Source organism: Opisthocomus hoazin, chromosome 4, assembly GCF_030867145.1.
Source record: "Opisthocomus hoazin isolate bOpiHoa1 chromosome 4, bOpiHoa1.hap1, whole genome shotgun sequence".
Lineage (NCBI taxonomy): Eukaryota > Metazoa > Chordata > Aves > Opisthocomiformes > Opisthocomidae > Opisthocomus > Opisthocomus hoazin.
In genome coordinates, this window is record NC_134417.1 from 95,269,536 (window position 1) to 95,294,796 (window position 25,261).

At 70.0% G+C, this 25,261-nt stretch overlaps 2 protein-coding genes and 1 long non-coding RNA gene across 3 annotated transcripts; 1 reads left to right on the forward strand and 2 right to left on the reverse strand.

Annotated features, from left to right (window-relative positions):
• Window positions 1-272: 272 nt before the first annotated feature.
• Window positions 273-17,458, reverse strand: FASTK (Fas activated serine/threonine kinase). Its single transcript, XM_075417955.1, has 10 exons — window positions 16,796-17,458; window positions 15,369-15,978; window positions 13,173-13,643; window positions 12,429-12,577; window positions 12,036-12,252; window positions 11,708-11,867; window positions 9,944-10,035; window positions 8,910-9,549; window positions 8,580-8,694; window positions 273-392 (listed from the first exon to the last, which is right to left on the reverse strand). Exons 1-10 carry the CDS (start codon window positions 17,456-17,458, stop codon window positions 306-308), a joined length of 3,204 nt encoding a protein of 1,067 aa, XP_075274070.1. The 3' UTR covers window positions 273-305.
• TMUB1 (transmembrane and ubiquitin like domain containing 1) lies at window positions 17,170-18,553 on the reverse strand. The gene is made up of 3 exons (XM_075420055.1): window positions 18,525-18,553; window positions 18,026-18,448; window positions 17,170-17,831 (listed from the first exon to the last, which is right to left on the reverse strand). The coding sequence occupies exons 2-3, from the start codon at window positions 18,424-18,426 to the stop codon at window positions 17,477-17,479; spliced, it is 756 nt and encodes a 251-aa protein (XP_075276170.1). The 5' UTR covers window positions 18,427-18,448; window positions 18,525-18,553; the 3' UTR covers window positions 17,170-17,476.
• A 235-nt stretch (window positions 18,554-18,788) lies between these two features.
• LOC142361237 (uncharacterized) lies at window positions 18,789-20,339 on the forward strand. Its single transcript, XR_012763835.1, has 2 exons — window positions 18,789-18,875; window positions 19,352-20,339. It is a non-coding gene; the product is annotated as an uncharacterized LOC142361237 (long non-coding RNA).
• Window positions 20,340-25,261: the final 4,922 nt, after the last annotated feature.

Genomic DNA, 25,261 nt, shown 5'->3' on the forward strand with positions numbered 1-25,261 from the left:
GTGCAGCCCCCCGACCCGCAAGACCCCGGGGGGGGGCCAGGACAGCCCCCCCCTATCCCCAGCAGCGGTGCGGGGAGCACAGGGACCCCCCCCCAGCCAGCCCCTCGCAGACAGGGCTGGGGGCAGCAAGGGACCCCCCCCCCAGCAGCACAGACCCAGACACCCCCCTGCACCCCCATCGCCTCACGCCCCTTCCCGCCGCTAACGGCAATAAATACCTCGCCCCCCCACCCCGCCCCGAGAGCCGTGCCCCCCGCCGTCCCCCCGCCGTGCCCCCCGCCGTCCCCCCGCCGTGCCGCCGTCCCTCAGCGCCGCAGCTCCCTCAGCTTCTGCCGCAGGTAGTGCTTGGCCTCCTCGATGCCACTCACCTTCTCCAGCTCCGTGTAGGGCAGCTGCAAGGGGACGGAGGGACCCTCAGAGCGGCCCCCCCACCCGGGGCAGGTGGGCTGGGGGGGGGGGGCAGCACTCGGGACCCTCCGGAGGGGAGCAGGGTGCAGGGGGAGCGGGCGAGCGCCAGCTCGGGGTCCCACGGACCCCCCGGCGGAGGAGGCTCAGCCCCGAGCACAGCGCAGGGAGGGGGCTGCGTCCCGGGGGCTGGGGACCCCCAGCGCCCTCCTGCCCCTGCTCCCAGCTGCCCCGGAGCAGCGGACCCCGACCGCGGACCCCGACCTCGGACCCCAGCCGTGGGGAGGACGGAGAGCGAGACCCTCCCGCTGCGCGGGGCGGGGGAGGCCGGGGCTGCTCCGCTGCCCGGGGGCGAGGGGGGACGAGGGGGCTTCGGCGTGAGGGAGAGGGGGGACCCGCTGCCGCAGCGCAGGAGGGGGGCTGCTGCCTGCTGCAAGCCCTGCGGAGACCCAGCTGCACCCCAGAGCTAAACACCCCCCCACCAAGGGCCACGAGCCCCTGGGCCACCCCGGCTGCGAGCCCTGGGCCACCCCAACCGCGAGCCAGATGCACCCGCAGGGGTGGGAGCAGAGCGGGGCCCAGGCCCTGTCCCCCCCGAGTCCGGGGACAAGCGGCGGGCACTGTTCTCAAGACGGCCGGTCCCCCGACCCCCCCCGACAGTTCCACCCGCCCCGGCACCCGTCCCCCCCCGTGACCGACCCCGCTGCCGGCTGCACGCGTGGCTGCGCGTCCCCCCCGCGCTGCCCGGCAGCACCCGCAGCCGGGGGCATCGAGGCACCGAGCACCCCGCAGCCGCGCGGGAAGGGCCGGGGACTCCAGCTACCACCACAGCCCCCCGCGCTGGGATGGGTGGGGGGCGGAGGCCCTGCTGCCCCACCAGCCCAGAACCTCCCCGTGCCCACGGAGCGGGACTGCGGGTAAGCGCGACCCTGGCGTCCGCCCCGTCCGGCAGCGCCGCAGACGGCTGAGAGCATCGCACCGCCGCGACGGGACGCGCGCGTGCCCCCGACCGCGGCGCGTTCCGCTGCCCCGGCACACGAGGGGCCCTGCCCCGTGCCTCCGGGGACAGGCACGAACCAGAGCAGCTCTCCGCGGGGGCCGGAGGGCCGGCTACGAGGCAGCGACACGGGGCCGGAGCGGGAGCTCGCGGCCGAGTGCCTCAGCCGCCGTTGGCAGAGGAGCTCAGCTCTGCTCCCCGAGAGCCGCAGCTCCGGCCACACCGCAGCCCGCTCCGAGAGACGCGGCGGGGGGAAAGCGTCCCTCTCCGTGGGGAATGACGCTCCGCTCGGCTCCGTGCCACCGGCCTGCCCTCCGCCGCTGCCAGGGGACCCGAGCCCCCGGAGCCCGGCCCTCCCGCGCAGCCGGCGCGGGGCCAGGATGCAGCAGAGCGGGGGGCAGCGAGCGCTCCGAGCGCGGCAAGGGTCGGCGGCCCTCGAGAGGCCCGCGCCAGCCCTGGGAGCCGCAGGCCATGGCACAGAGCAGGCCGCTCCTCACCGGCTCGCTGAGAGCCGGCACCGTGAGGGACAGGGCGGGAAGCACTGGCGCAGGCGCGAAGAGCGAGGCCGGAGCCTTCGGCTGCCGCGGGGATTCCATCCTTCAGGCCGGGTCCGAGTCCCGCCAGCGTCCCACGACGCGGAGAAGGCGGAGGGACAGCGAGCGGAGCGGGCAGACGCGCTGCCCGACGGGACGGCGTGGAACGGCGTGGGCGTGCGGTCCCGACACGGGTGCTGCCGGGGTCCAGGGGCAGCTTGCGCCCGCGCCGGGGGAGCAAGCGGGACGGGAACACACGGCCGCCGCGCCCCGGGCAGCGAAGGGGCTGCGGGCAGGCGCCGCTCTCCAGCCGTCCCACGCAGGCCCGGGGCGCGGGCGGCTGCGAGCGCTGCCTGGGGAGGAGGAACCGCGACCGCCGTCTGCAGCGGGTCTGAGTCCAAGGTTGCTGGCGGTTCCGGTGCGGAGCCGCCTCCTCCCGCTGCTCCACGCACCCAGCGCTGCGGGGTCGGCTCCCGGCCGGCGCGCCCTTCCGACACGCGGGACGCTCCCTCAGCCAGACGCGCTGGGAGGGAGCAGCGCAGGGCAGGGCTTGCGGGGAGATCAGAGCCGGCCAGCGCCCAGGGCACGATTCGGGGAGGGAAGGAGCGCGTCCTCGCCGCGGAACTTCGGGGGGAACGGAGCCGGCTGTCAGCCGAAGGTCAGGGCCACCAGGGAGACAGCACCCACCCTGGGAAGGGCCCGGAGCACGTGGGCAGCGCGGAGGGTCCGGGGCAGGCGGCCCTCCCACCGCCCGCCCGAGGGCTGGAAGCACCACACGGCCCGGCCGGAGGACGGGGCGAGGTCCGGCCACGAGACCCAGCGCTGTCCCCACAGGTCCGGCCACGAGACCCAGCGCTGTCCCCGCAGGTCCGGCCACGAGACCCAGTGCTGTCCCCGCAGGTCCGGCCACGAGACCCAGTGCTGTCCCCGCAGGTCCGGCCATGAGACCCAGCGCTGTCCCCACAGGTCTGGCCACGAGACCCAGCGCTGTCCCCGCGGGTCCGGCCACGAGACCCAGCGCTGTCCCCACAGGTCCGGCCACGAGACCCAGCGCTGTCCCCGCAGGTCCGGCCACGAGACCCAGCGCTGTCCCCGCGGGTCCGGCCACGAGACCCAGCGCTGTCCCCGCGGGTCCGGCCACGAGACCCAGCGCTGTCCCCGCGGGTCCGGCCACGAGACCCAGCGCTGTCCCCACAGGTCCGGCCACGAGACCCAGCGCTGTCCCCGCAGGTCCGGCCACGAGACCCAGCGCTGTCCCCGCGGGTCCGGCCACGAGACCCAGCGCTGTCCCCGCGGGTCCGGCCACGAGACCCAGCGCTGTCCCCGCGGGTCCGGCCACGAGACCCAGTGCTGTCCCCGTGGGTCCGGCCACGAGACCCAGCGCTGTCCCCGTGGGTCCGGCCACGAGACCCAGTGCTGGCCCCGCAGGTCCGGCCACGAGACCCAGTGCTGTCCCCGCGGGTCCGGCCATGAGACCCAGCGCTGTCCCCGCGGGTCCGGCCACGAGACCCAGTGCTGTCCCCGTGGGTCCGGCCACGAGACCCAGTGCTGGCCCCGCAGGTCCGGCCACGAGACCCGGTGCTGGCCCCGCAGGTCCGGCCATGAGACCCGGTGCTGTCCCCACAGGTCCGGCCATGAGACCCGGCGCTGTCCCCGCGGGTCCGGCCACGAGACCCAGCGCTGTCCCCACGGGTCCGGCCATGCGACCCGGTGCTGTCCCCGCGGTTACGGCGGCAGGGCCGGCGCGCTGTGCTGCGGAGGGAGCGGGCTCTCCTGGAGGGAAGCCCTGTCCAGAGGCCCCGGCGGACCCCCACCCGCCGCCGATCGCTGGCACCCGAGGGGCAGCAGGGCCTGGCGCCGGCACAGACACTCCCGGACACGGCGGGCAGCCCCGCGCCCGGCACGCGGGCAGACGGCAACGCGACAGCCGGCACCAGGACGCCTTTAATCCAGCCTAAGGAGGGCCGAGCTGCCAGGGGAGAGCTGCGAGCGCAGGCACGGTGCCCAGCGGGACCACGTCGCCAGCGGCACACCCCAGGAGTCAGTTTAGCACCCTCGTTAGCGACCTGGAGGACGGGACTGCGCGCACGCCCAGCGAGGCTGCGGACGGGACGGGACGGAATGGGGAGGAGCGGCCGACGCCGGACGGCTGCGCTGCCCTGCGGAAGGGCCTGAGCAGGCCGGAGGAACGGCTGAGTCCCGACCGAGGGAGGAACAGCCCAGCCCCAGGACAGGCCGGGGCCACGCGGCCGAGCGCGGCTCTGCAGAAGGGACGGGGGGTCCCGACGGACAAGCGGAACAGCGGCCAGCACCGCTCCCTCGCAGCGACGGCAGCACCCCGGGCTGCGGCAGGAAGAGCCGGCGAGCAGGTCGAGGAGCCGACCCTTCCCCATGGCTCAGACCCATCCGGAGCATCTCTCCTAGGAGGGGAGGCTGAGGGAGCTGGGCTGGTTCAGCCTGGAGAAGAGAAGGCTGCGAGGGGACCTTGGAAATGCCTCTAAATATCTGCAGGGTGGGGGTCAGGAGGACGGGGCCAGACTCTTTGCAGTGGTGCCCAGCGACAGGACAAGGGGCAACGGGCACAAACTGGAGCAGAGGAAGCTCCAGCTGAACCCGAGGAAGAACTTCTTCCCTCTGAGGGTGGCGGAGCCCTGGCCCAGGCTGCCCAGAGAGGCTGTGGAGTCTCCTTCTCTGGAGATATTCCAGCCCCGCCTGGCCGCGGTGCTGTGCCCCCTGCTCTGGGTGACCCTGCTTGGGCAGGGGGTTGGGCTGGGGGACCCCAGAGGGCCCCTCCAGCCCCGAACACTCTGTGACTCTGTGTGTGATCTGCAGCGCTGTGTCCGGCGCGGAGCTCCCCAGAACAAGACCTGGACACACCGGAGCATCGCCAGGATGAGAGGGTCGTACCGCAGGGCCACAAGGACGGTGACGGGATACAGCACGAGATGCGTGAGGAGAGGTCGACAGAGCTGGAGAAGCAAAGCTGAAGACTGGGCATCGCATTTATACGCACCAACACCCGACACGAGGCCGTGAAGAAGGCAGAGCCAGGCTCCGAGCGGTGCCCTCTGACAGAGGGCGAGGCAACGGGCACAAACCTAAAGCACCAGAAATCCCATTTAATCCGAAGACAAAGCTACACGGAGCCCTCGAACGCCAGAAAAACCTTTTGCTGCGAGGGCGAAGCAGCACCGGCCCCGGCCCTGCACCAGGCTCGGCGGACAGCAGCCCGTCTCCGGGACGCTCACGGCTCGAGCGGGGGTGGTACCGAGCAGCCGGCTCCAGGTGAGCCGGGGTTGGACCGGACGATCCGCAGAGACCCCCGCCACCCCCGCCACCCCGCGGTTCTGGGGGGCTGTCAGAAGAGAAGCCTCAAGCCAGAGGAGCACGAACAGGCACCGAGCTGTGACGCAGCTTCGACTCAGAAGAGCCTGAACCGCCCTGGGCTCTTCGCCTCAATGGGACGGCCAAGGCAAGCGGCGCCCAGGACCGGCAGCGCAGCGGGCGACCGCCGCAGAGCTGCCCCTCGCTCCCTCCCGGCGCAGCCCGGCAGCACCACGCCGGCTGCCCCGACAGCCGTAACCCAGGGCCTGCGGCAGGCCGGACTGCCTGGAGCGCGCCGCACGCTGCGGGCGTGCAGGGACGAACAGGCTGGAGGAGGAGGAGGCCCGCCGGGGCGACTGGGCACGGCTGTGCAGACACGCGCTGCGACGCGGGGCTCCTGGGACTACCCAGAGCCACTTCCAGCTCAGTTCCCAACGATCTGCCGCTGGCGAGGGAACGGAGGGGATGGGTGCGGAGCGCCTGTTCTCACACGCCCGAAGGGAGCCAGCCAACGACCGGCACGCCGAGCTCCCGCGGCCTCGCTGATGGCTAACCGCGCGCTGCCGGACCGAGCGCGTGGTCCGGCGCACCCCGGGAGCGAGAGCACGCTCCTGCTTGCGCGCACCCCGTCCCTGCCGCCTCGCTCCTCGCAGACCCGGCCCAGCTGCCGGTCAGCAGCCGCCCACGGCACCCCGGCCCGCAGCAGCGGCGCAGACCCGAGCGGCAACGGTTACCAGAGCTGGTTTGAGACGGGGCAGGGACCCCTGAGAGCGGGGTGCACAGTCCTGGGGCACAGGGCGGGCAGGCGAGGGCAGCCCCCCGCTCTCGGACACGGCGGCGCGGAGCTGGGAGCGGAGGCGGCGGAGCCAAGCGCTCTCCTCAGCCAAGGGCATCCCGGAGCCCAGCCGCGCGGCGAGAGCGGCCGCTCCGGCCCCGAGCCCGACGGCGGGCACCGGGGAGCCCCGCTCCGCGTGACACGGCTGCTCGGCCCCGGGCAGCCCACCCCGAGCCCCGGCACGGAGGAGACCCCGGGCGCGGGGAGCTGCTGCGGCCCCGCCGCGCCGCGATGCGGGAGCTCCAAGGAAATGCCAGAGCTCGAGTCACAGGACCGCCAGAGCTCTGCGTAAACAAAGCGCTTCTGAAGTACGCGCGGTGCGAGTTATGAAATGAGGAGGGGCTCCGTGCTGGCAGGCGGCACCGCCAGCAGCAGGGGAGGTAAGAAGCTTTAAGAAACGGCTGTGGGACTGCGTGGTAGATCTGTGACTGTAACTCAGGTGACCTCTGAGGTGGAGAAGTAAACAGGGCTAAGAGGCCCGCATTTCTGAGCTGTTTTTCTCCGGAAATCTATCCCCCAGCCAAGAATCACCCCACAAACAGCCCTGCAGCAGCCGCACGCCTTAAAACAACGTCCGAAGGGTTCTGCAGACAATTACCAGGGCGGTGGCGAAGCCTCGAGGGCTCCTCCGTTCGCGGCTCTCACCGCAGACCAGCCCCAGGCTGCAGCCCCGCGGCCGCGGCGCGGGCACCGAGCGAGCTCTGCCTCGCCTCCACGGCACAGGCGCGAGGCACCCGCGGAGCCGACAGCACACGGCATCGGGCCGAGCCGCGCCTCGCTCGACCCCCGCGCCGGGGCCCTGCAGCCGACCCTGCCGGGCCCCAGCCAACGTCACCCCCCTCCTGCACTCCCCACCCAGCGCGGGTCGCGTCCCAGCCGGGGGGCAGACCCCCGGGACGGGATTCCTGAGGGACCAGGGTCACGTCCCGGCCGGGGGGCAGAGCCCCGGGACGGGATTCCCGTGGGACCAGGGTCAGGTCCCGGCCAGGGGGCAGACCCCCGGGACGGGATTCCTGAGGGACCAGGGTCGCGTCCCGGCCGGGGGGCAGAGCCCCGGGATGGGATTCCCACGGGACCAGGGTCGCGTCCCGGCCGGGGGGCAGACCCCCGGGACGGGATTCCTGAGGGACCAGGGTCGCGTCCTGGCCGGGGGGCAGACCCCCGGGATGGGATTCCTGCGGGACCAGGGTCGCGTCCCGGCAAGGGGGCAGACCCCCGGGACGGGATTCCCGTGGGACCAGGGTCGCATCCTGGCCAGGGGGCAGAGCCCCGGGATGGGATTCTTGAGGGACCAGGGTTGCGTCCCAGCTGGGGGGCAGAGCCCTGGGATGGAATTCCCACGGGACCAGGGTCACATCCTGGCTGGGGGGCAGACCCCCGGGACGGGATTCCCACGGGACCAGGGTCACATCCTGGCTGGGGGGCAGACCCCCGGGACGGGATTCCCACGGGACCAGGGTCGCGTCCCGGCAAGGGGGCAGACCCCCGGGATGGGATTCCCGAGGGACCAGGGTCGCGTCCCGGCCGGGGGGCAGACCCCCGGGATGGGATTCCTGAGGGACCAGGGTCACGTCCCGGCCGGGGGGCAGACCCCCGGGACGGGATTCCCGAGGGACCAGGGTCGCGTCCCGGCCGGGGGGCAGACCCCCGGGATGGGATTCTTGAGGGACCAGGGTCGCGTCCCAGCTGGGGGGCAGACCCCCGGGACGGGATTCCCACAGGACCAGGGTCGCGTCCCGGCCGGGGGGCAGACCCCCGGGATGGGATTCCCACGGGACCAGGGTCGCGTCCCAGCTGGGGGGCAGACCCCCGGGACGGGATTCCCACAGGACCAGGGTCGCGTCCCGGCCGGGGGGCAGACCCCCGGGACGGGATTCCTGCAGGACCAGGGTCACGTCCCGGCAAGGGGGCAGACCCCCGGGACAGGATTCCTGTGGGACCAGGGTCGCGTCCCGGCCGGGGGACAGACCCCCGGGACGGGATTCCTGTGGGACCAGGGTCGCGTCCTGGCCAGGGGGCAGACCCCCGGGATGGGATTCCTGCAGGACCAGGGTTGCGTCCCGGCCGGGGGGCAGACCCCCGGGATGGGATTCCTGAGGGACCAGGGTCGCGTCCTGGCCAGGGGGCAGACCCCCGGGATGGGATTCCTGAGGGACCAGGGTTGCGTCCCAGCCGGGGGGCAGACCCCCGGGACGGGATTCCTGCGGGACCGGTGGCCAGGAGCGGCCGTCCCCTCATCCGCACCTTCCGCAGGGCACCGGGCCGGTGTCACCCAGCAGCCGCGTGGGAAGACTCGCGGGGTGGGGTGGGAGAGGGCACAGAGGAGGCGTGAGGATGAGTCAGTGCTTCCTCGCACACGCAGCGAGCGCGGAGGACGGCTCCCATCAGCGGGGATGCCCGCGGCCTGAGCCCGTCTCGCTGCACGGCCGCGTGCTCGGGGAGAGGAGGCGAGGGGAGAGGAGGGGAGGGAGCAGCCCCCGCTTACCTGAACCAGACAGTAGCCCAGCAGCCGCAAGTGCCTGTCCCTCATGGCCCGCGAGCCCACCAGTATGTCGGAGTTCTGGCAGTAGTGCCACTTGTCGTTGACCGACAGCACGACCCTGCAGCAGACAGACCGGGGGGAGGGCAGCGTTACCCCCCGCCACGGCGGGGGCGAGGGCAGCCGTACCGGGGCGGTGGGACGGGGGTCCGGGCCGCACAGCCGCCGGGCACCCGACAGCGCAGGGCGGGAGGGGGCCGGGAGCCAGAGCCAGCACCGGCGCGGAGCCGGGTGACAGGTCTGCGCGCGGGGACGCGGAGCGGCTCTGCTCGGTACCTCTGGATCTCCTCAGGTCCCTGCGGCCCATCGCCGGGCCCTCGCTTGGGGCTGGGCCGGCACGGGGAGGGCGGCGGGCAGGCGTCCTCGCCGGCGGGTGGGCTCCTGTCCCCCGGCTCCTCACGCGCCGGCTCCCCGGGGAAGCAGCTGCAGTCGTGCCCGGGGCGGCCGGCGGTCACCTCCTCCTCCTCCTCCTCCAGAATCTTGCCAATGGGGAACTGGAAGAGCGTGGCCGCGGAGGTGCCGCGGGGCGAGCAGTCGGGGGTGCCGGCCGGCTGCGCGGAGAGGCACTCGGACGGGCTGCTTAGCGTGGAGCTGCCCTGGCTCTCCAGGGAAGACTCTTTGCTCAGGCGGCAGTAATAGTCCGAGGGGGGCTGGAAGCAGGGGCCCCCCGGGGCAGGGCAAAGCGTGGGCAGGAACCGCCCGGCCAGGCTGCTCTCCCGGGAGCCCGGGGGGCTGTTTGGCGTCTCGGGAGCGAACGGGGCAAAGTCCTGCAAGTCCGAGGTGAGGGCCAGGACGCTTGAGCGCAAGGACATGGCGGCAGGGGACGTTGCGGTGTTGGCAGAGGGCGCCTTGGAAGCCGCAGGGACACGGGACAGAGGCAGCACGGTGCCCGAGCGGTTAATCCACAGCAGGAAGTCTGCGGAGAGAGCGCGCGGATCAGCACCCGGCCTTGAGACCCCGCTGCTGACGGGACACGGGGACCCCGCGTGCGGCAGGGTGGGAGACGCGGTGCCAGCCAGCCGGCAGGCGGGAGCGCGGAGGGAACCCCCCGCCCCGGCGAGCCCTCCCGCGGCACGGGCGGCTCAGGGAGCTTCGTCCCGCCGCGCCGGGGGAAGGCAGCGTCGCGGGGAACGGGGTGACACCGCAGCCAAACCTAGTCCTGCCCCGAATAACCCCCTGCCCTGCGGCCTCCCCCGCGCTCCCCAGCAGCCGCAGGGCTCCTGCTGCGCCCAGAGCCCCCCAGACCCCAACTGCGCGTCCCCTCCCCGGGGCCGCGGCCCTGCCCGGAGCGGGGTGCCCGGCCAGGCTACCTGTGCAGTACCCGGGGGGCAGCACCTCGTCCTGCCGGTAGCACTCTTCTCCCACCAGCTGCCGCAGCGCCTCGGCCACCAGCCCCTTGTAGCTGCGGGGAAACAGAAGAGTGAGGCCCCCGGCCTGCCCCCTCGAGCCCTGCCGACCCGCATGCTCCCTCCGAGCACATCGGCGCAGCGACACGGGGGTCCCCGGGAGCGAGAAACAGAATCACAGAATAGTAGGGGTTGAAAGGGACCTCTGTGGGTCCCCCAGCCCAGCCCCCTGCCCAAGCAGGGTCACCCAGAGCAGGGGGCACAGCACCGCGTCCAGGCGGGGCTGGAATATCTCCAGAGAAGGAGACTCCCCAGCCCCTCTGGGCAGCCTGGGCCAGGGCTCCGGCACCCTCAGAGGGAAGAAGTTCTTCCTCGGGTTCAGCTGGAACTTCCCAGGCTTCAGTTTGTGCCCGTTGCCCCTTGTCCTGTCGCTGGGCACCACTGCAAAGAGTCTGGCCCCATCCTCCTGACCCCCACCCTGCAGATATTTGTAGGCATTTCGAAGGTCCCCTCGCAGCCTTCTCTTCTCCAGGCTGAACAAGCCCAGCTCCCTCAGCCTCTCCTCCTAGGAGAGATGCTCCAGTCCCCTCCTCATCCTCGCAGCCCTGCGCTGGGCTCTCTCCAGTAGCTCCTCATCTTTCTGGAACTGGGGAGCCCAGCACTGGACCCAGCACTGCAGATGGGGCCTCACTGGGGCAGAGCAGAGGGGGAGGAGAACCTCCCTCGCCCTGCTGCCCACCCTCCTCCTCATGCACCCCAGGATCCCATTGGCCTTCTTGGCACCCAGGGCACGCTGCTGGCTCATGGTCACCCTGTCGTCCCCCAGCACTCCCAGTCCCTCTCCCCAGAGCTGCTCTCCAGCAGCTCAGCCCCAGCCTGTACTGGTGCCTGGGGTTGTTCCTCCCCAGGGGCAGGACCCTGCACTTGCCCTTGTTGAACCTCATCAGGTTCCTCTGTGCCCAACTCTCCAGCCTATCCAGGTCTCGCTGAATGGCAGCACAGCCTTCTGGTGTATCCACCACACCTCCCAGTTTGGTGTCACCAGCAAACTGGCTGAGGGGACACTCTAACTCTTCATCCAGGTCACTGATGAAGAAAAACAAGGCTGGGCCCAGTACTGACCCCTGAGGGACACCACTGGTTACCGGCCTCCAACGAGACTCAGCGCCACTGATGCCAACCCTCTGAGCTCTGCCCTTGCCCTGGTTGAACCTCATCAGGTTCCTCTCTGCCCAACTCTCCAGCCTGTCCAGGTCTCGCTGAATGGCAGCACGGCTGCCGGTGTGTCCACCACTGCTCCCCTCCCAGTTTGGTGTCACCAGCAAACTGGCTGAGGGTACACTCTAACTCTTCATCCAGGTCACTGATGAAGAAAAACAAGGCTGGGCCCAGTACTGACCCCTGAGGGACACCACTGGTTACCGGCCTCCAACTAGACTCAGCGCCGCTGATGCCAACCCTCTGAGCTCTGCCCTTGCCCTGGTTGAACCTCACCAGGTTCCTCTCTGCCCAACTCTCCAGCCTGTCCAGGTCACGCTGGATGGCAGCACAGCTGCCGGTGTGTCCACCACTCCTCCCAGTTTGGTGCCACCAGCAAACTGGCTGAAGGTGTGCCGTGCCCCAAGCGACGCCACGCTGCTCCCCGGCGGGGGACAGGCAGCAGGGTCCGGCCAGCGGCCCCCGCGCTCCCAGCCGCGCTCCCCCGCCCGCCGCTCGCCCGCCGCTGACCTGTACTTTCTGTTGGCCTCGTCCGCCGTCAGGGCGTGCTCGAACATGAGGACGCGGTAGCGCGGGTCGAGGCGCGGGCCGCTGTAATCGCGGAACTCCAGCTCCACCGCCGCGTCCAGCAGCGAGAGGTAGCGGCGCACGATCAGCGCGTAGGGGCTGCCTGCAGGGCAGGACGGCCGGCTAGCCGCAGCGGGGAGCCCCTCCTCGCCCCCCGTGCTCCCGGCGAGGCGGTCCCGCGCTCCCGGGGGACTCCGGGCTGCCCGAACCCACCTCCGCCCCCGCCCCGAGCTTTAAGGGCTGGGTTTCCCCAGGCAAAGGCCCGACGTACTCATAACGTTGGTGATGAAGGCAGGGGAGAAGACCTGGTGCAGGACAGTCTGGGGGAAGTGGCTCAGCTGAAACATGGACATGAGGATGTTGACGGTCGCCAGGGGCGAGCTGCCGGCTTTCTGCTCCAGGATGGCCTCCAGCTTGGGGAAGAGCTCGCTGTGGTTGGACGGGCGGTAATTCATGCGGCTGAAGGGGAACACCAGCTTCTGGATCACCTGCGGGCAGGAGCAGAGGGAGGGCGGCCGGGCAGCGGGACGAAGGACGGGTCAGCGCCAGGCCGGCCCAGAGCCGGGCACAAGCAGGACCAGGCACGCCCCGGCCGAGCTGCCCCAGCCTGATGGCAGGGAGGGGACGCGGCTTCCCCCAGCCCCGGAGATCGTCGAACGCTCACCTTGCTGTCGAGCTGCTCCCCACGCTTCAGCAGGAAGTTTGCGATGGTATCGAGCAACCGCGGCTCACGCAGCCGGTGCCGCGCCACGTACTTGGCAATGAGGGCCATGGTGTAGGGGGTGAGGTTCTCCGCCTTCCTGGGGAGCCACTCTGCGGAGAGCGAACCGCAGCGGGGGCTCCGTCAGAGCGGCCGCGCTCCCTCCGCCCGCGGCTCTCAGCAGCCACCTCGGCCTGCGCAGCGCAGGCAGCGCGGGCGGCAGCGGGGAACGGGACCTGGGCAGCAGAGCCGCCTCTCCCGGAACCCAGACGGCTTCCAGGAGCCACCGAGTCACGGTGCGTGCGAGAGGCCGGGGCCGATTCGCACCCCGCGCGCCCAGCAGGCACAGCTGGAGCACAGCTGGAACGCGCACAGAACGGGGGCCCTTGTGCAGAAACCCCCCCGAAACCAACCTGCTGCCAAGTCCCGAGGTCAGGCGGGCTCGGCCCCTGGGAGGGCGAGGCGGGGACGACGGGGACAGGGTGGCCGCAGCGCAGAGCATCTCCCGCTCCCGCCTCACTGCCGCAGGCCCCGGTGCTCAGCGCAGCCCCAGCTGGAGCCGGCACGAGCCCAGGTGTCCGCTGGGGCCAGGACAGGAGGCTCCGGGGCTGCCAGGGGCACGGACAGAGCCCAGCGCACCCCGCGCCAGGGAAGAGGCTCACGGCGCGGGCAAGGCTGGGACCCTGCCTGGGCAGACCCTGCCCTCACCTGCCATACTGCGGATGAATCGCTCTTGGCGGTTCTCGTAGAAGAGCTGAGAGCTGAAGATGGCCTCCAGGGCCTTGTTGTTGGCCTCCTGGGCGCACAGAGCCAGCATCTCGTCCAAGAGGGCCAGCTCGTGCTCCCGCATGGCACTCACTTGCCCCAGCGTGTGCCTAACGAGGCGCAGGATCTTGCGGTTGTTGATCAGCTGCTGGTCGGAGGCCGGGTGTCCCTGCAGCGCCTGCGCCCGCAGCCGGTAGTAGGAGAGGAGGAGGAAGAGGGTCTGGGGGTGCCGCTCCTTCTCCAGGTGCCGCTCCAAGCTGCTGAGGCACGACTCGACCAGGGGGTGGGGGCTGGACGGGTGCAGCCTCATCACGCTGCTGAAGACCATGGAGACGTCCTTCTGGTTGAAGCGGCCCAGGCGGCTCCGGGATTCCTCCTCCAGCACTCGCACCAGCGGCGATTCCCCCGGCAGCCCTGCAAGCGGGAGGAGATCAGGGACGCCCGGAGCCCACCTCTCATCCCCACCAGGCCCGGGACGGCAGCCGGAGGAGCACAGGGTGGCCGCGTCGGCGATCAGACCGACGGCGAGGAGGGGACAGCGGGCCGGGCCGGCAGCGCATCCGCACCAGGGCAGAAGGCGTCCGGAGCCACCGGGCTATTCCCACCCCCTTCACCAACACGGACGTGCTTTACTCCGCCCGCAAAAGCAAGGTTCATTTCTTACGTCTCAAACTCCTCAAAAACTAATAACACACCTCAAAAAAGACTTTAAAACCCCATTTTGGTTGCAAAACAAGCAAGCCACCCGCACGTTACCACACTAAACACTGTCTGGGTACGGCAGGAGTTCACCCTTCCGCGTTTCCAGCCCTCTCCCACTTTCTAGCTCAGCTCTGCTCCTCCAGACTCGGCCCCGGGGGAAACGCTTTCCTCCAGCCCTGGACTTGTTATTCGGCCACGGGGAGGCAAGCGGCCAGGCGCCCAGCGCGGCGACGAAAAGAGGCAAAGGCCGCCCTTGGCGTGTCAGGAGAGATCTCCTCAGGAGACGCACGAGGCGTCCCGCGCCGTATGAGGCCCCGGTACCCGCCAGCCTCCTGAGCCAGCTGACAAGATTCCAGTTTTCAGAAGGGCTTCAGAGCAGCCGAAGCAGCAGGGGGTACGTCGCTGCGTTTTATCGTTAATCAAAACCCAGTCAGAAGGCGGAAAGTGAAGAATCGGCCTGAGCAGGTGCTTTGTTCCTTGAGAAGACCTCCGAAAGGCGGGTTAGCACTTTTATTAATGAGCGGGCTCGCGTGGTGAGCGGGAAGGGTGACTGGCGGAGAACAAAGTGCGGGTCAAGGCCGGAGCAGCCGGGGGGAGCCCAGCCGAGGGGAGAGGCGCCTGGCAGCCCAGAGCTCAGTGTCAACAAACACCAGGCGCCGCGAGACGGAGCGGGGAAAGGCAGAAAACCCCTCCCTCCCCCCTCCAGCAGGATCTAGAGTTACTGCATCAACGCACGGCCGGGACCGGGCGTCTCCGCGGGCGGCTCGGCCGAGGCCTCAGCCCAGCGTGCAGCTGCGGTGGGAAAAGAAAAAAGCAAACAGAGCGGCAGGAGACGTGGGACGGAGCAGCACGGGGCTGGCAGGCGACGCCGGGGTGGGGAGGGAGGCTCCCACGCCAGACTGAGCCCCCTCCTCGCAGGCGGGAGGACCCCAGGGCCCTCGGGAGGGGGAGCCCCCAGGACACGGCCCCAGGCTGCTGCCGCCGCGCAGGAACCCCGACCAGCCTCAGCCTTTCTTCCTGAACCTGAGACGCCTGACGGCCGAGGGCTCACGGCTCGCAAAGGGCTCAGCCCAGGCCTCGCACCTCGACGCTCAGACGCTTGCCGACGCTCAGGGACTGGAACAAAACTGGAGGAGCCGTTTACGGGACCCCGCCGGCGTCGCTGCCCACCGCCCGGGCTGCAGCCAGCGAGCCCCGGCGCGGTCAGCCCGCCCGGCTCCCTCCCCGCTGCGCGCCCCGAGCGGAGCGTCCCCCGTCGAGGGGCACAGCTCGACCCGCCACGGAGCCCCCACACCAGCCCGACACCGGCTCCTGTTCCGTCACGTCCTTCCTCCTTCCGCGGCCAGCTCTCCTTCCACCTCACAGACCCAGGCCCCTGCCCGTGTCCCACCGCCCTGCCCGCCTCCCCGTCCTCCGCCGGCAGCCCGGGACACTCACCCAGCGCGGCAGCGGCGTACAGGCAGTTGACGATGCTGAAGTTATCAAACTTGGAGCAGCCGCTGATGATGGCCTGACAGAGAGTCTGAAACTCGGGCTGCTCCAGCACCGGGCCGGGCCCGCGGCTCTCCCCGTTCACCGGGGCCTGGCCCTGCTGCTGCAGGAGCTGGCCCAGCTTGTGCAGGGCGATGGGGTAGTGGCTGGCCGACACCTTGCCGGGGTTCTGCGTGACCCACCGCAGCACCTCGCCCACGCTGCGCGAGCGCTCGATCAGACGCTTCATGGTGAAGAAGGTGTCGTAGCTCATCTTCTCGTGGATGAAGTTCCAGCTCTTCCTCTTGCCGTGGCCCCGGGTCCTGCAGGCGTCCGGGGGGAAGGCGGGCAGCAGCCCATGGCCGCAGGGGTCCAGCGGCAGCAGCACGGCCCGCTGCCTCGCCTTGCCCGCGCAGAAGCAGGCGGGATGCATCCCGGCCCCGCGCCTGTCACCGGCAGCCAGGCCCTGCGGGCCGCCGGGCCGCCCGCTCTCCCGGGTCAGAGCGCGGAGCCATGGCAGCAGGCGCAGCATGGCGCGGGCAGGGCGGCTCGGGGGGCTTCGCAGAACCGGGAGACCCTGGGGACGAGAGGCGAGCTCCAGCCCCCGGCCGGCCAGCGACCCCCGCCCGCCCAGTCCGCGGGTGCTGCCCCACACAGCCCCGAGACCCACGGTACCGGGACCCGCACCCACCCGCCCAAACCCAGCGCAGGGGTCCTGCCCCACACGGCCCCGAGACCCCCGGTATCGGGAACCCCACCCGCCCGGACCCAGCGCAGGGGTCCTGCCCCACACGGCCCCGAGACCCCCGGTACCGGGACCCTCGTCCGCCCGGTCCGCCCCAGCGCGGGGGTCCTGCCCCACACGTCCCCGAGACCCCCGGTACCGGGACCCTCGTCCGCCCGGTCCGCCCCAGCGCGGGGGTCCTGCCCCACACGGATCCGGCACCCCAGGTACCGGGACCCCCACCCGCCCGGACCCAGCGCAGGGGTCCTGCCCCACACGGACCCGGCACCCCCAGTACCGGGACCCCCGCCCACCCAGTCCGCGGGTGCTAGCCCACACGGCTCCGGGACCTCCGGCCCCGAGACCCCCGCCCGCCCGGCCCCACAGCGCGGGGGTCCTGCCCCCCACTGGGCTCCGGCCACGAGACCCCGGCCCCGGGACCCCCGCCCGCCCGCCCGCCCGGCCCACACCAGCGCCGTCGCCCCGGGGCCCCCGTCCCGCCCCGGGGCTCGCAGACCCCCCTCGCCCCAGGACCCCAGGGCCGCACAGACGCCCGTCCGGTACCGGGACCCCCCATGCCGCGCCGCTCTCCCCCCCCCCCCGCGGCCCCGGGACCCCCGAGCCGGCCCCGCCGCCCCCCGGCCGAGGGCCCCGCCGTGCCCGGCCCTACATGGCGCTGGGACCCGCCGCCGCCCCCCGGCCGCTCAGCGCCGCCCGGACACCGAGTCCGCCATCTTCCCGACAGCCCCCGGAGGGCCGCGGCCCCGCCCCCCTCTCCGCGCGCGCGGCCCACACTTCCGGGGCGGGGCCGGGCTCGCCGGGCCGCGGCCGCGCGCGCAGCGGCAAAATGCAAATAGCCCTCACGGTCCCTCCAATGAGTGAGGGCCTCGCGAGGGGGCGGGGCGGCGCTGCCGGCGCAGGCGCGCCGCGGCCCTGCGGAACGCGTGGCCCCCAGCCGCAGTCCCCGCCCCCTCCCGTAGCCCCGCCCCCTCCCCGTAGCCCCGCCCCGCCCGGTGCCCCCGGTGCAGAGAGCGGGAGGCCGCGGCCGTTCGGTCCTTGGCTTTAATGGTGACAGAGCGGCGGGCACCGCGCCCGCCCGCACCGGCAGCCCCGGGCAGCGGCAGCAGGGGCTGCCCGAGCTCCCCTGCGTGGAGCCGGCCGGTGCGGGGCCGGGGCGGCACCGGGACCCCCCGTTCCCCCGGGACAGCGGAGCGCGGGCTCCACACGGCCCCGGCGGGCGGGCTGCCTGCTCCCGCCCGGAGAGCGGCTCCCTCGGAGCCCGCGGGGACACAGCCGGCGGCCCGGAGCCCCGGTTTGGGTGCGGCGGTGCCATCGGGGGCGCAGGGCCGTGCTATCTGCGGTACATGGTGAAGGCCATGAAGCTGAAGAGGAGGGTGAGGCCGGCCAGGAAGGTGGTGGCGGTGGCGGTGAAGACGTGGCGGTACTGCAGCTGGAAGTACCAGAGCACGGCCAGCATCAGCACGAAGAGCGGCAGCATGAGGCTGCCCACGTTGAGGGCGGCGCGCACGGGGTCGGCGGAGGCGCGGGGGCCGGCGGGCGCGGGCGCCGGGCTGTGCTGGGAGACGTGGCAGTGCAGGACGCTGTTGTGGGTGAGGTGCAGGGCAGCCAGGCTCTGGGCGTCGTCGCGCAGCAGCTGCCCCTGGTAGATCAGCCGCACTTGCTGCTCCTGCCCGGGGAAGTAGGCCCTGGGGCGGGGGGGCGAGGAGGGAGGCATCACGCTCCAGGTCACGCTCCCGCCAGCCCCGCGTCCCCTCTGCCACCCCCCCACCCCTGGGAGCAGCCGGCCACCGCGCCCGCCCACTTCGCCGCCCGCCGCCCCCGGAAGCGCAGGATTGGGGCCGCCCCCCCGCAGGGAGACCCGTCCCGCCCTGCCCCTCACCTCTTCAGGGCCCCGACGGTGTCCCCGGGGCGCACCCGGGCCAGGCGCTCCGTGTCGTTGAGGAACTTCAGCCGCAGCACCATGGTGGGCTCGGCGGGGCCGCCGTCCGCCTCACCGAGGGGGCTTGGCGCGGGTGCGGGGCCGGCCCGGGGACGCAGCCCCGCCGCCAGCTCGCCCGCCCCATCTGGGACCGCCGCGGTCGGCGCCGGCGGGGCCTTGTGCTCGACGGGGGTCGCGGCAGCGCTCGGGCCCTCCTCGGGCAGCGGGGAGGCGGCGGCGCGGGGCGGCGCGACGGGCTCCGGGGCGCGGGTAGAGGCCCAGGCCAGACCCAGCACCACGGCGACCAGCAACAAGGCGAAGAGCACGGTCACCTCATCGCCGACGCCTTCGATCAGGGCCATGGCGGCGGCACCGGCTACCGACCTGCGGGCACAGAGCGGGGGCCGTCAGCCCGCCGGGCCGCGGGCGACCGGAGCCGCCACCGGACCGGGCCCCTCACCTGCCGCCATCGCGCCGCTTCCGCCTCGCCGCAAGGCACGCCGGGAGCTGTAGTCCTGCTCTGCGCATGTGCAGAGACGCGCCCCCGCGGGGCACGCCGGGAGCTGCAGTCCGGCTCTGAGCATAAGCAGAGGCCCACCCCGCGGGGCACGCCGGGAGTTGTAGTCCGGCCCTCTAACACGCCCAGCACCAGAGGGCGAGACTACAACTCCTGGCGTGCCCCGCGCTACTCCGCGCATGCGCCATCGGGCTCCTCGGCCACAGCCCGTCCCTCACCCGCCATTACCGGTTTGTGAGGTGTTTGGAGCTGCTGAGTCGAGCTTGAGGTGCTCCGGGGTGGCTGGAAAGAAAGGTGAGGAGCTACTGGAGAGAGCCCAGCGCAGGGCTGCGAGGATGAGGAGGGGACTGGAGCATCCCTCCTAGGAGGAGAGGCTGAGGGAGCTGGGCTTGTTCAGCCTGGAGAAGGGAAGGCTGCGAGGGGACCTTGGAAATGCCTCTAAATATCTGCAGGGTGGGGGTCAGGAGGCCGGGGCCAGGCTCTTTGCAGTGGTGCCCAGCGATGGGACAAGGGGCAACGGGCACAAACTGAAGCAGAGGAAGCTCCAGCTGAACCCGAGGAAGAACTTCTTCCCTCTGAGGGTGCCGGAGCCCTGGCCCAGGCTGCCCAGGGAGGCTGTGGAGTCTCCTTCTCTGGAGATATTCCAGCCCCGCCTGGCCGCGGTGCTGTGCAGCCTGCTGTGGGTGACCCTGCTTGGGCAGGGGGCTGGGCTGGGTGACCCCCAGAGGGCCCTTCCAACCCCCAACATTCTGTGATTCTGTGGATCCCAGGGAGAAGAGCTCAGCACCTCCCTCTCCACGACCCCTCCTCCAGAAGCTGCAGAGAGCAATGAGGTCGCCCCTCAGCCTCCTCTCCTGCAGACTAGAGAAGGCCAACGTCCTCAGCCGCTCCTCCCAGGACATTCCTCCCTGCCTGCTCAACAGCTCCATTGCCCTCCTCTGGACACGTTGAAGGACCTTCACATTCTTCTCCAGTGATGGGGCCCAGAACCGCACACAGCGCTCGCGGTGAGGCTGCACCAGCGCTGAGAGCAGCGGGACAATCCCCCCTCTGGACCGGCTGGCCGTGCTGGGTTTGATGCACCCGGGATGGGGTTTGCCTCTGGGCTGCCAGGGCACGATGGTGGCTCCCGCTGAGCCTGCTGCCCACCAGCACCCAGGGCTTGTTCTGCAGGGCTGCTCTCCAGCTGCTCCTCTCCCAGTTTGTGGGATGTCCTTGGAGACCTGTTAGCAGGGCCGGAGGAGACCCCAGCAGTGATGCTAGGGCTGGAACCCCTCTGCTGGGAGAGCTGGGGCTGGTCAGCCTGGGGAGGAGAAGGCTGCGGGGAGGCCTTAGAGCAGCCTTTCAGTACTTGAAGGAGGCTTGTAGGAAAGATGGGGACAGGCTTTTTAGGAGGGCTTGTTGTGTTAGGACAAGGGACAATGGTTTTAAACTAGAAGAGGGTGGATTTAGACTGGAAATAAGGAAGAAATTCTTTACAATGACAGTGAAACCCTTGCCCAGGTTGTCCAGAGAGGTGGTCGATGCCCCATCCCTGGAAACATTCCAGGCCAGGCTGGACGGGGCTCTGAGCACCCTGATCCAGCTGAAGATGTCCCTGCTCACTGCCCCCCAGACTGGATGGCCTGGAGAGGTCCCTTCCCACCCAAGCCATTCTGTGATGATTCTGTGAAACCCTCCAGATGAAATCGCTCCCACAACTGAAGGAGCATGAAGTCGTCGGTTCTGCCTAAGAACAAAAATATTTTTATCATTTAATCAATGTCCTGTTTTTTGCATTATACATAGAAAAGTGGTGAAGGGTCTTGAGCCCAGGTCCTGTGAGGAGAAGCTGAGGGAGCTGGGGGTTTTTAGCCTGGAGGAAAGGAGGCTGAGGGAGAGCTTATCGCTCTCTACAACTGTGTGAAAGGAGGGTGTAGTGAGGTGGGGTTTGGTCTCTTTTCCCAAGTGACAAGCGATAGGACGAGGGGAAATGGCCTCAGGTTGTGCTGGGGAGGTTTAGATTGGATGTTAGGAAAAATTCCTTCACTGGAAGGGTTGTCAAGCGCTGGACGGGCTGCCCGGGGAAGGAGTTGAGTCCCCGTCCCTGGGGGGATTTAGGGCACGCGTAGGCGTGGTGCTCGGGGGCCTGGCTGAGTGGTGGACTTGGCAGTGTTAGGCGTACGCTTGGACTCGGGGTCTTAAAGGTCTTTTCCAACCTCAGTTCTGTGATTCTGTGGTTCCAAACAAGGTGCAAGACCTTCGCAACGGGCGAAGGACAGCAAACTCCGCGGGCAGAGCCCCTCGCTGGAGGAGCCGTGCTCTGGAGAAGACGCGGTCTCTGGCAGGGGGGGAGCGGACTGCGCCGTGCAGGGGTAGCGCGGGGCGGTGGGAGAAGCTGCAGACCAAGACTGGCTGAGTTCCAGCGCTCCTCTGGGGGACTCTGATTCCCCAGACGCCTTGGACCCTCCCTGCAGGCTTCGTGAAGAAGGGGAGTTTGAACGATAAACAAAAAAGTCAGTGTGGAGCAGTTTTTGATACCGAAACCAAGTCGGAGACAAAGACATTTCAAACAATTTATCCCAAAATCTCTCTTGGCTGATGAGTAGTCTGGTGTGAAACCTTGATGCTGGAGACTGGGCTTTGCTGTGCTCCTGAAAAGCGTTCAGCTAGTTGTGAACGGGGTCAAAAATGGTTTGATTAAAATTTCCGTATTTTTAGGTGAAAAGGCTTGTACCGTCAAAATGAGGTAGAATGGTAAGGGTTGGAAGGGACCTCAAAGATCGTCTGGTTAATAGGTGGGGGTGGGGAGAGCTGTGGAAGGCAAGAGCCTGCGGCGCCCGTGAAGGCACGAAGCTGGCGGGAGGTGTGTGGGTGGCAGCGTCCCTTTGCCCAGGGCGTCATTTAGAGTGTACCCTCAGCCAGTTTGCTGACGACACCAAACTGGGAGCAGTGGTGGATACACCAGCAGGCTGTGCTGCCATTCAGCGTGACCTGGACAGGCTGGAAAGCTGGGCAGAGAGGAACCTGATGGGGTTCAACACAGGCAAATGCAGGTTCCTGCACCTGGGGAGGAACAACCCCAGGCACCAGTACAGGCTTGGGGTGGACCTGCTGGAGAGCAGCTCTGCGGAGAGGGACCTGGGTGTCCTGGGGGACGACAGGGTGACCATGAGCCAGCAGCGTGCCCTGGCTGCCAAGAAGGCCAATGGGATCCTGGGGTGCATGAGGAGGAGTGTGGGCAGCAGGGCGAGGGAGGGTCTCCTCCCCCTCTGCTCTGCCCCAGTCAGGCCCCATCTGCAGTGCTGGGTCCAGTTCTGGGCTCCCCAGTTCAAGAAAGATGAGGAGCTACTGGAGAGAGCCCAGCGGAGGGCTACGAGGATGAGGAGGGGCCTGGAGCATCTCTGCTCCGAGGAGAGGCTGAGGGAGCTGGGCTTGTTCAGCCTGGAGAAGAGAAGGCTGAGAGGGGACCTTGGAAATGCCTCTAAATATCTGCAGGGGGGGGTCAGGAGGACGGGGCCAGACTCTTCCCAGTGGTGCCCAGCGACAGGACAAGGGGCAACGGGCACAAACTGGAGCAGAGGAAGCTCCAGCTGAACCCGAGGAAGAACTTCTTCCCTCTGAGGGTGACAGAGCCCTGGCCCAGGCTGCCCAGGGAGGCTGTGGCACAGGCTCGGGGCCGGGGAGGGGCTCTGCTGGGTGGGCAGCGATCGGCTGCCTCCCGCCTCACCCCCCCTGCCAGGGCTGCCCCCCACCACGCCGCAGCCGGCAGCTTCCCCGCTGCCAGCCGGGTTCCACAGAGAGCAGCGAGACCCCCGCTCCCGTCCCTCCTGGGGTGCTGCTTCCTGGGGGCTCTGGGGCGGGGGGACCCTCCTCTATGGCTGGGACCCTTCTCTGCAGGGGGACCTTCCTCTGCGGGGGAACCCTCCTCTGTGAGGGGACCCTCCTCTATGGCTGGGACCCTCCGCGGGGGGACCCTCTTCCGCAGGGGGACCCTCCTCTGTGGGGGAACCCTCCTCTGTGAGGGGACCCTCTGCGGGGGGACCCTCCTCTGCAAGGAACCCCTTCTCTGTGGGGTGACACTCCTCTGTGGGGGGGCCCCCTCTTCAATGGGGACCCTCCTCTGTGGGGGAACCCTCCTCTGTGAGGGGACCCTCTGCAGGGGGACCCTCCTCTGCAAGGAACCCCTTCTCTGTGGGGTGACCCTGCTCTGTGGGGTGACACTCCTCTGTGGGGGGACCCTCCTCTGTGGGGGGACCCTCCTCTGTGGCAGGGACCCTCCTCTACGGGGGGACACTCTCTGTGGGGGGACCCTCCTCTGTGGCGGGGACCCTCCTCTACGGGGTGACCCTCCTCTGTGGCAGGGACCCTCCTCTGCGGGGGGACCCTCCTCTGCAGTCCGATGCCCACGCAGGGCCCATGGCCACGGCCCCCCGGCGCGGGGGCAGGCGGTGGGCTCCCTCCCGGCTCGGGGGCAGCCACGCTGCGTACTGGGTCCAGTCAGGCCAAGCTGACGCCGACCCTTGCCTTCTGCCTTCTGCCTTCTGCCTTCTGCCTTCTGCCGGGGCGGTTTCCAGACGGTTTGGTCCGTGGCCACCGAGGCACCGGAGCGGCTGGTCCGGGGGTGGTGAGGAGGAGGAGGACGAGGAGGAGGAGGAGGAGGTGGCATCGCTCCTCTTGGCAGCGGCGTCGCTTTGAGGCACTCGTGAACGGCAGCGTCAGATGGAAGTGCTGCAGATGGAGAACGCTCTGAGCTGAGAAAGTTGGGGTTCTGGGCATGAAATTCGCCCTGAAAGCCGCTTTCCCTTCCCCGTGGCCACTGTCCCCAGGCAGCGTCCACCCAGCCACCCCCGAGCGCGTTTTCGCCGCAGAACGCGCCGGGCTGTCTCCCCGCCAGCTCTCGCCTGCCTCCCCCACTCCCCGTGTTCCGAAGCCGTGCGATGCGGCCTCCCGCTACAGCGAGGTTCTCTCCCGATTTTTGTCGTCCTTATCCGCGAGCGGCACCGGCTCCGTCTGCCCGCAGTCAGCGTGGGCTCCTCTCTCCCTGCGCTCGTCTGCCTGCGCCTAACTTTGGGCTCTGATTTTCCAGCGCCGGCAGCGCTGCGGGCGCCGGTGCCCCGGCTGCCCCGCGGGGCGGTGGGGGGTCCCGCTCCGCAGGGGTGCCCGTGGTGGGGACCCCCCGATCCCCCGCGGCCGGGGGGTGCTCGCTCCTGGCAAAGGCAGTGGGAGGCAGGGGGGTGCGCGGGGTCCCGGCGCAGGGGGACGCGGGGGGCCCGGAGTGGGGCCGCTGCGGGGCTGCCCCATGGCGGCAGCCGTTCCCCCTCGGCTCTGCGGCTTCGAGCCGCCGGCGCACGGTGGTCTGCGAACGCCTGTGCCGGGGGCGAGCGGCCGGCTGCGGGGGGACATCGCCCGCTGCTGCGGGAGGGAAGGGGCCAGCGGGAGCTGCACGGCCAGCCCAGCCTCGCGCCCGGAAAATGTCTGCATGGACAGCCCAGGAGCCTCCCGGGAGCGTGCGGCCCGCAGCGTGGGGACGGTCAGTGCCCCCGGCTCCGGAGAAAGCCACGCCAAGCCATCTCAGCTGCCTTCGCCAGGGGAGGGGGAGACGGGGGGACGAAGGACGTCCCGTCGCTTGCCGGGGCAGATCCCGACACCGTGTCTCGTCGCGTCCCAGAGACCTCCTCGGGTGAGGTGCGACGGCACGGGGCAGGGTCCAGCGCGTCAGCGGGACGCTGCGCGGCGAGGGGGATCTGGAGAGGCGGGCGAGCGTCCGCGGGAGAGCAGCCGAAGCGGGCAGAGGCCACGAGCTCCCGGTTCGCCAGAAAGGCTCGGAAGCTTGGGCTCGCTGCAGCGGAGGAAGGAGATGGTTGCGACGACTTTGCATGCGCTGAAACCTGGAGAAAACGGATGGGAAGGGGAGGGATCTGTTTAGGAAGGAAAAGGAATCCTCTGCTGAAGCTCCAGAAAGGGAACTCAAAGTCTGATAATTTTCTGAGAATAACGGTGCTGGAATAGACAAAAATTGTCAGCTCTCCGTCCCTGGCGGCCTACAAGGAAGGCTGAAGGTTCTGGGGAGCCCAGCCGGGAAGCGGAGCCTGGCCTGGGACAAGGGGGGGACGGGCAACGGCCTCTTGCAGCCCTTCCCAGCGCCGTTGTCTGGTTCTCTCTAATTTTTCATTCTTTCGCAAAAAGTAAAGTATTTTACTGGTTTATTGTTAATGTATGTATGCAAATCTGTTTCTCTTGCCAAGGCGGGACGGAGGCGGTGGGAGCCGAGCAGGGGTGAGCTCAGTGGCAGCCGCGGGCTGAGCCGCAGCCGTTGCTCGACTCCGGCGCGTTTCCCCGTGCGCTTTCGGATCCGCCCCAGGCAGAGCTGCGCCGGAGCCGTCGCGGGGAAGAGCTCGGCTTCACAGAAGCGGCGTGTTGCAGCCCTAACACCGCACGTGAGGCTTTTCCTCTCTTAGAGGTCCTGGATGGGAGCCGCTTGTCCCGGGCGATGGGGACTCTGCCTTGCCCTTGTCCTGCGATGCCACCGACGGTGGCAAAGCAGGAGGGGGGGGGGGTCCGGTGAGCCGGGGACGGGCAGAGTCCTGGCCAGAGAGGAGCCTCCCGGCCGCGGGCGGTGGTGGGACCCTGGAGCAGCATCGAGCCGGGCCCCCCTCCTGCGCTGAAATGAGATTTCCAGTGGTTGTTCAGAGAAATCT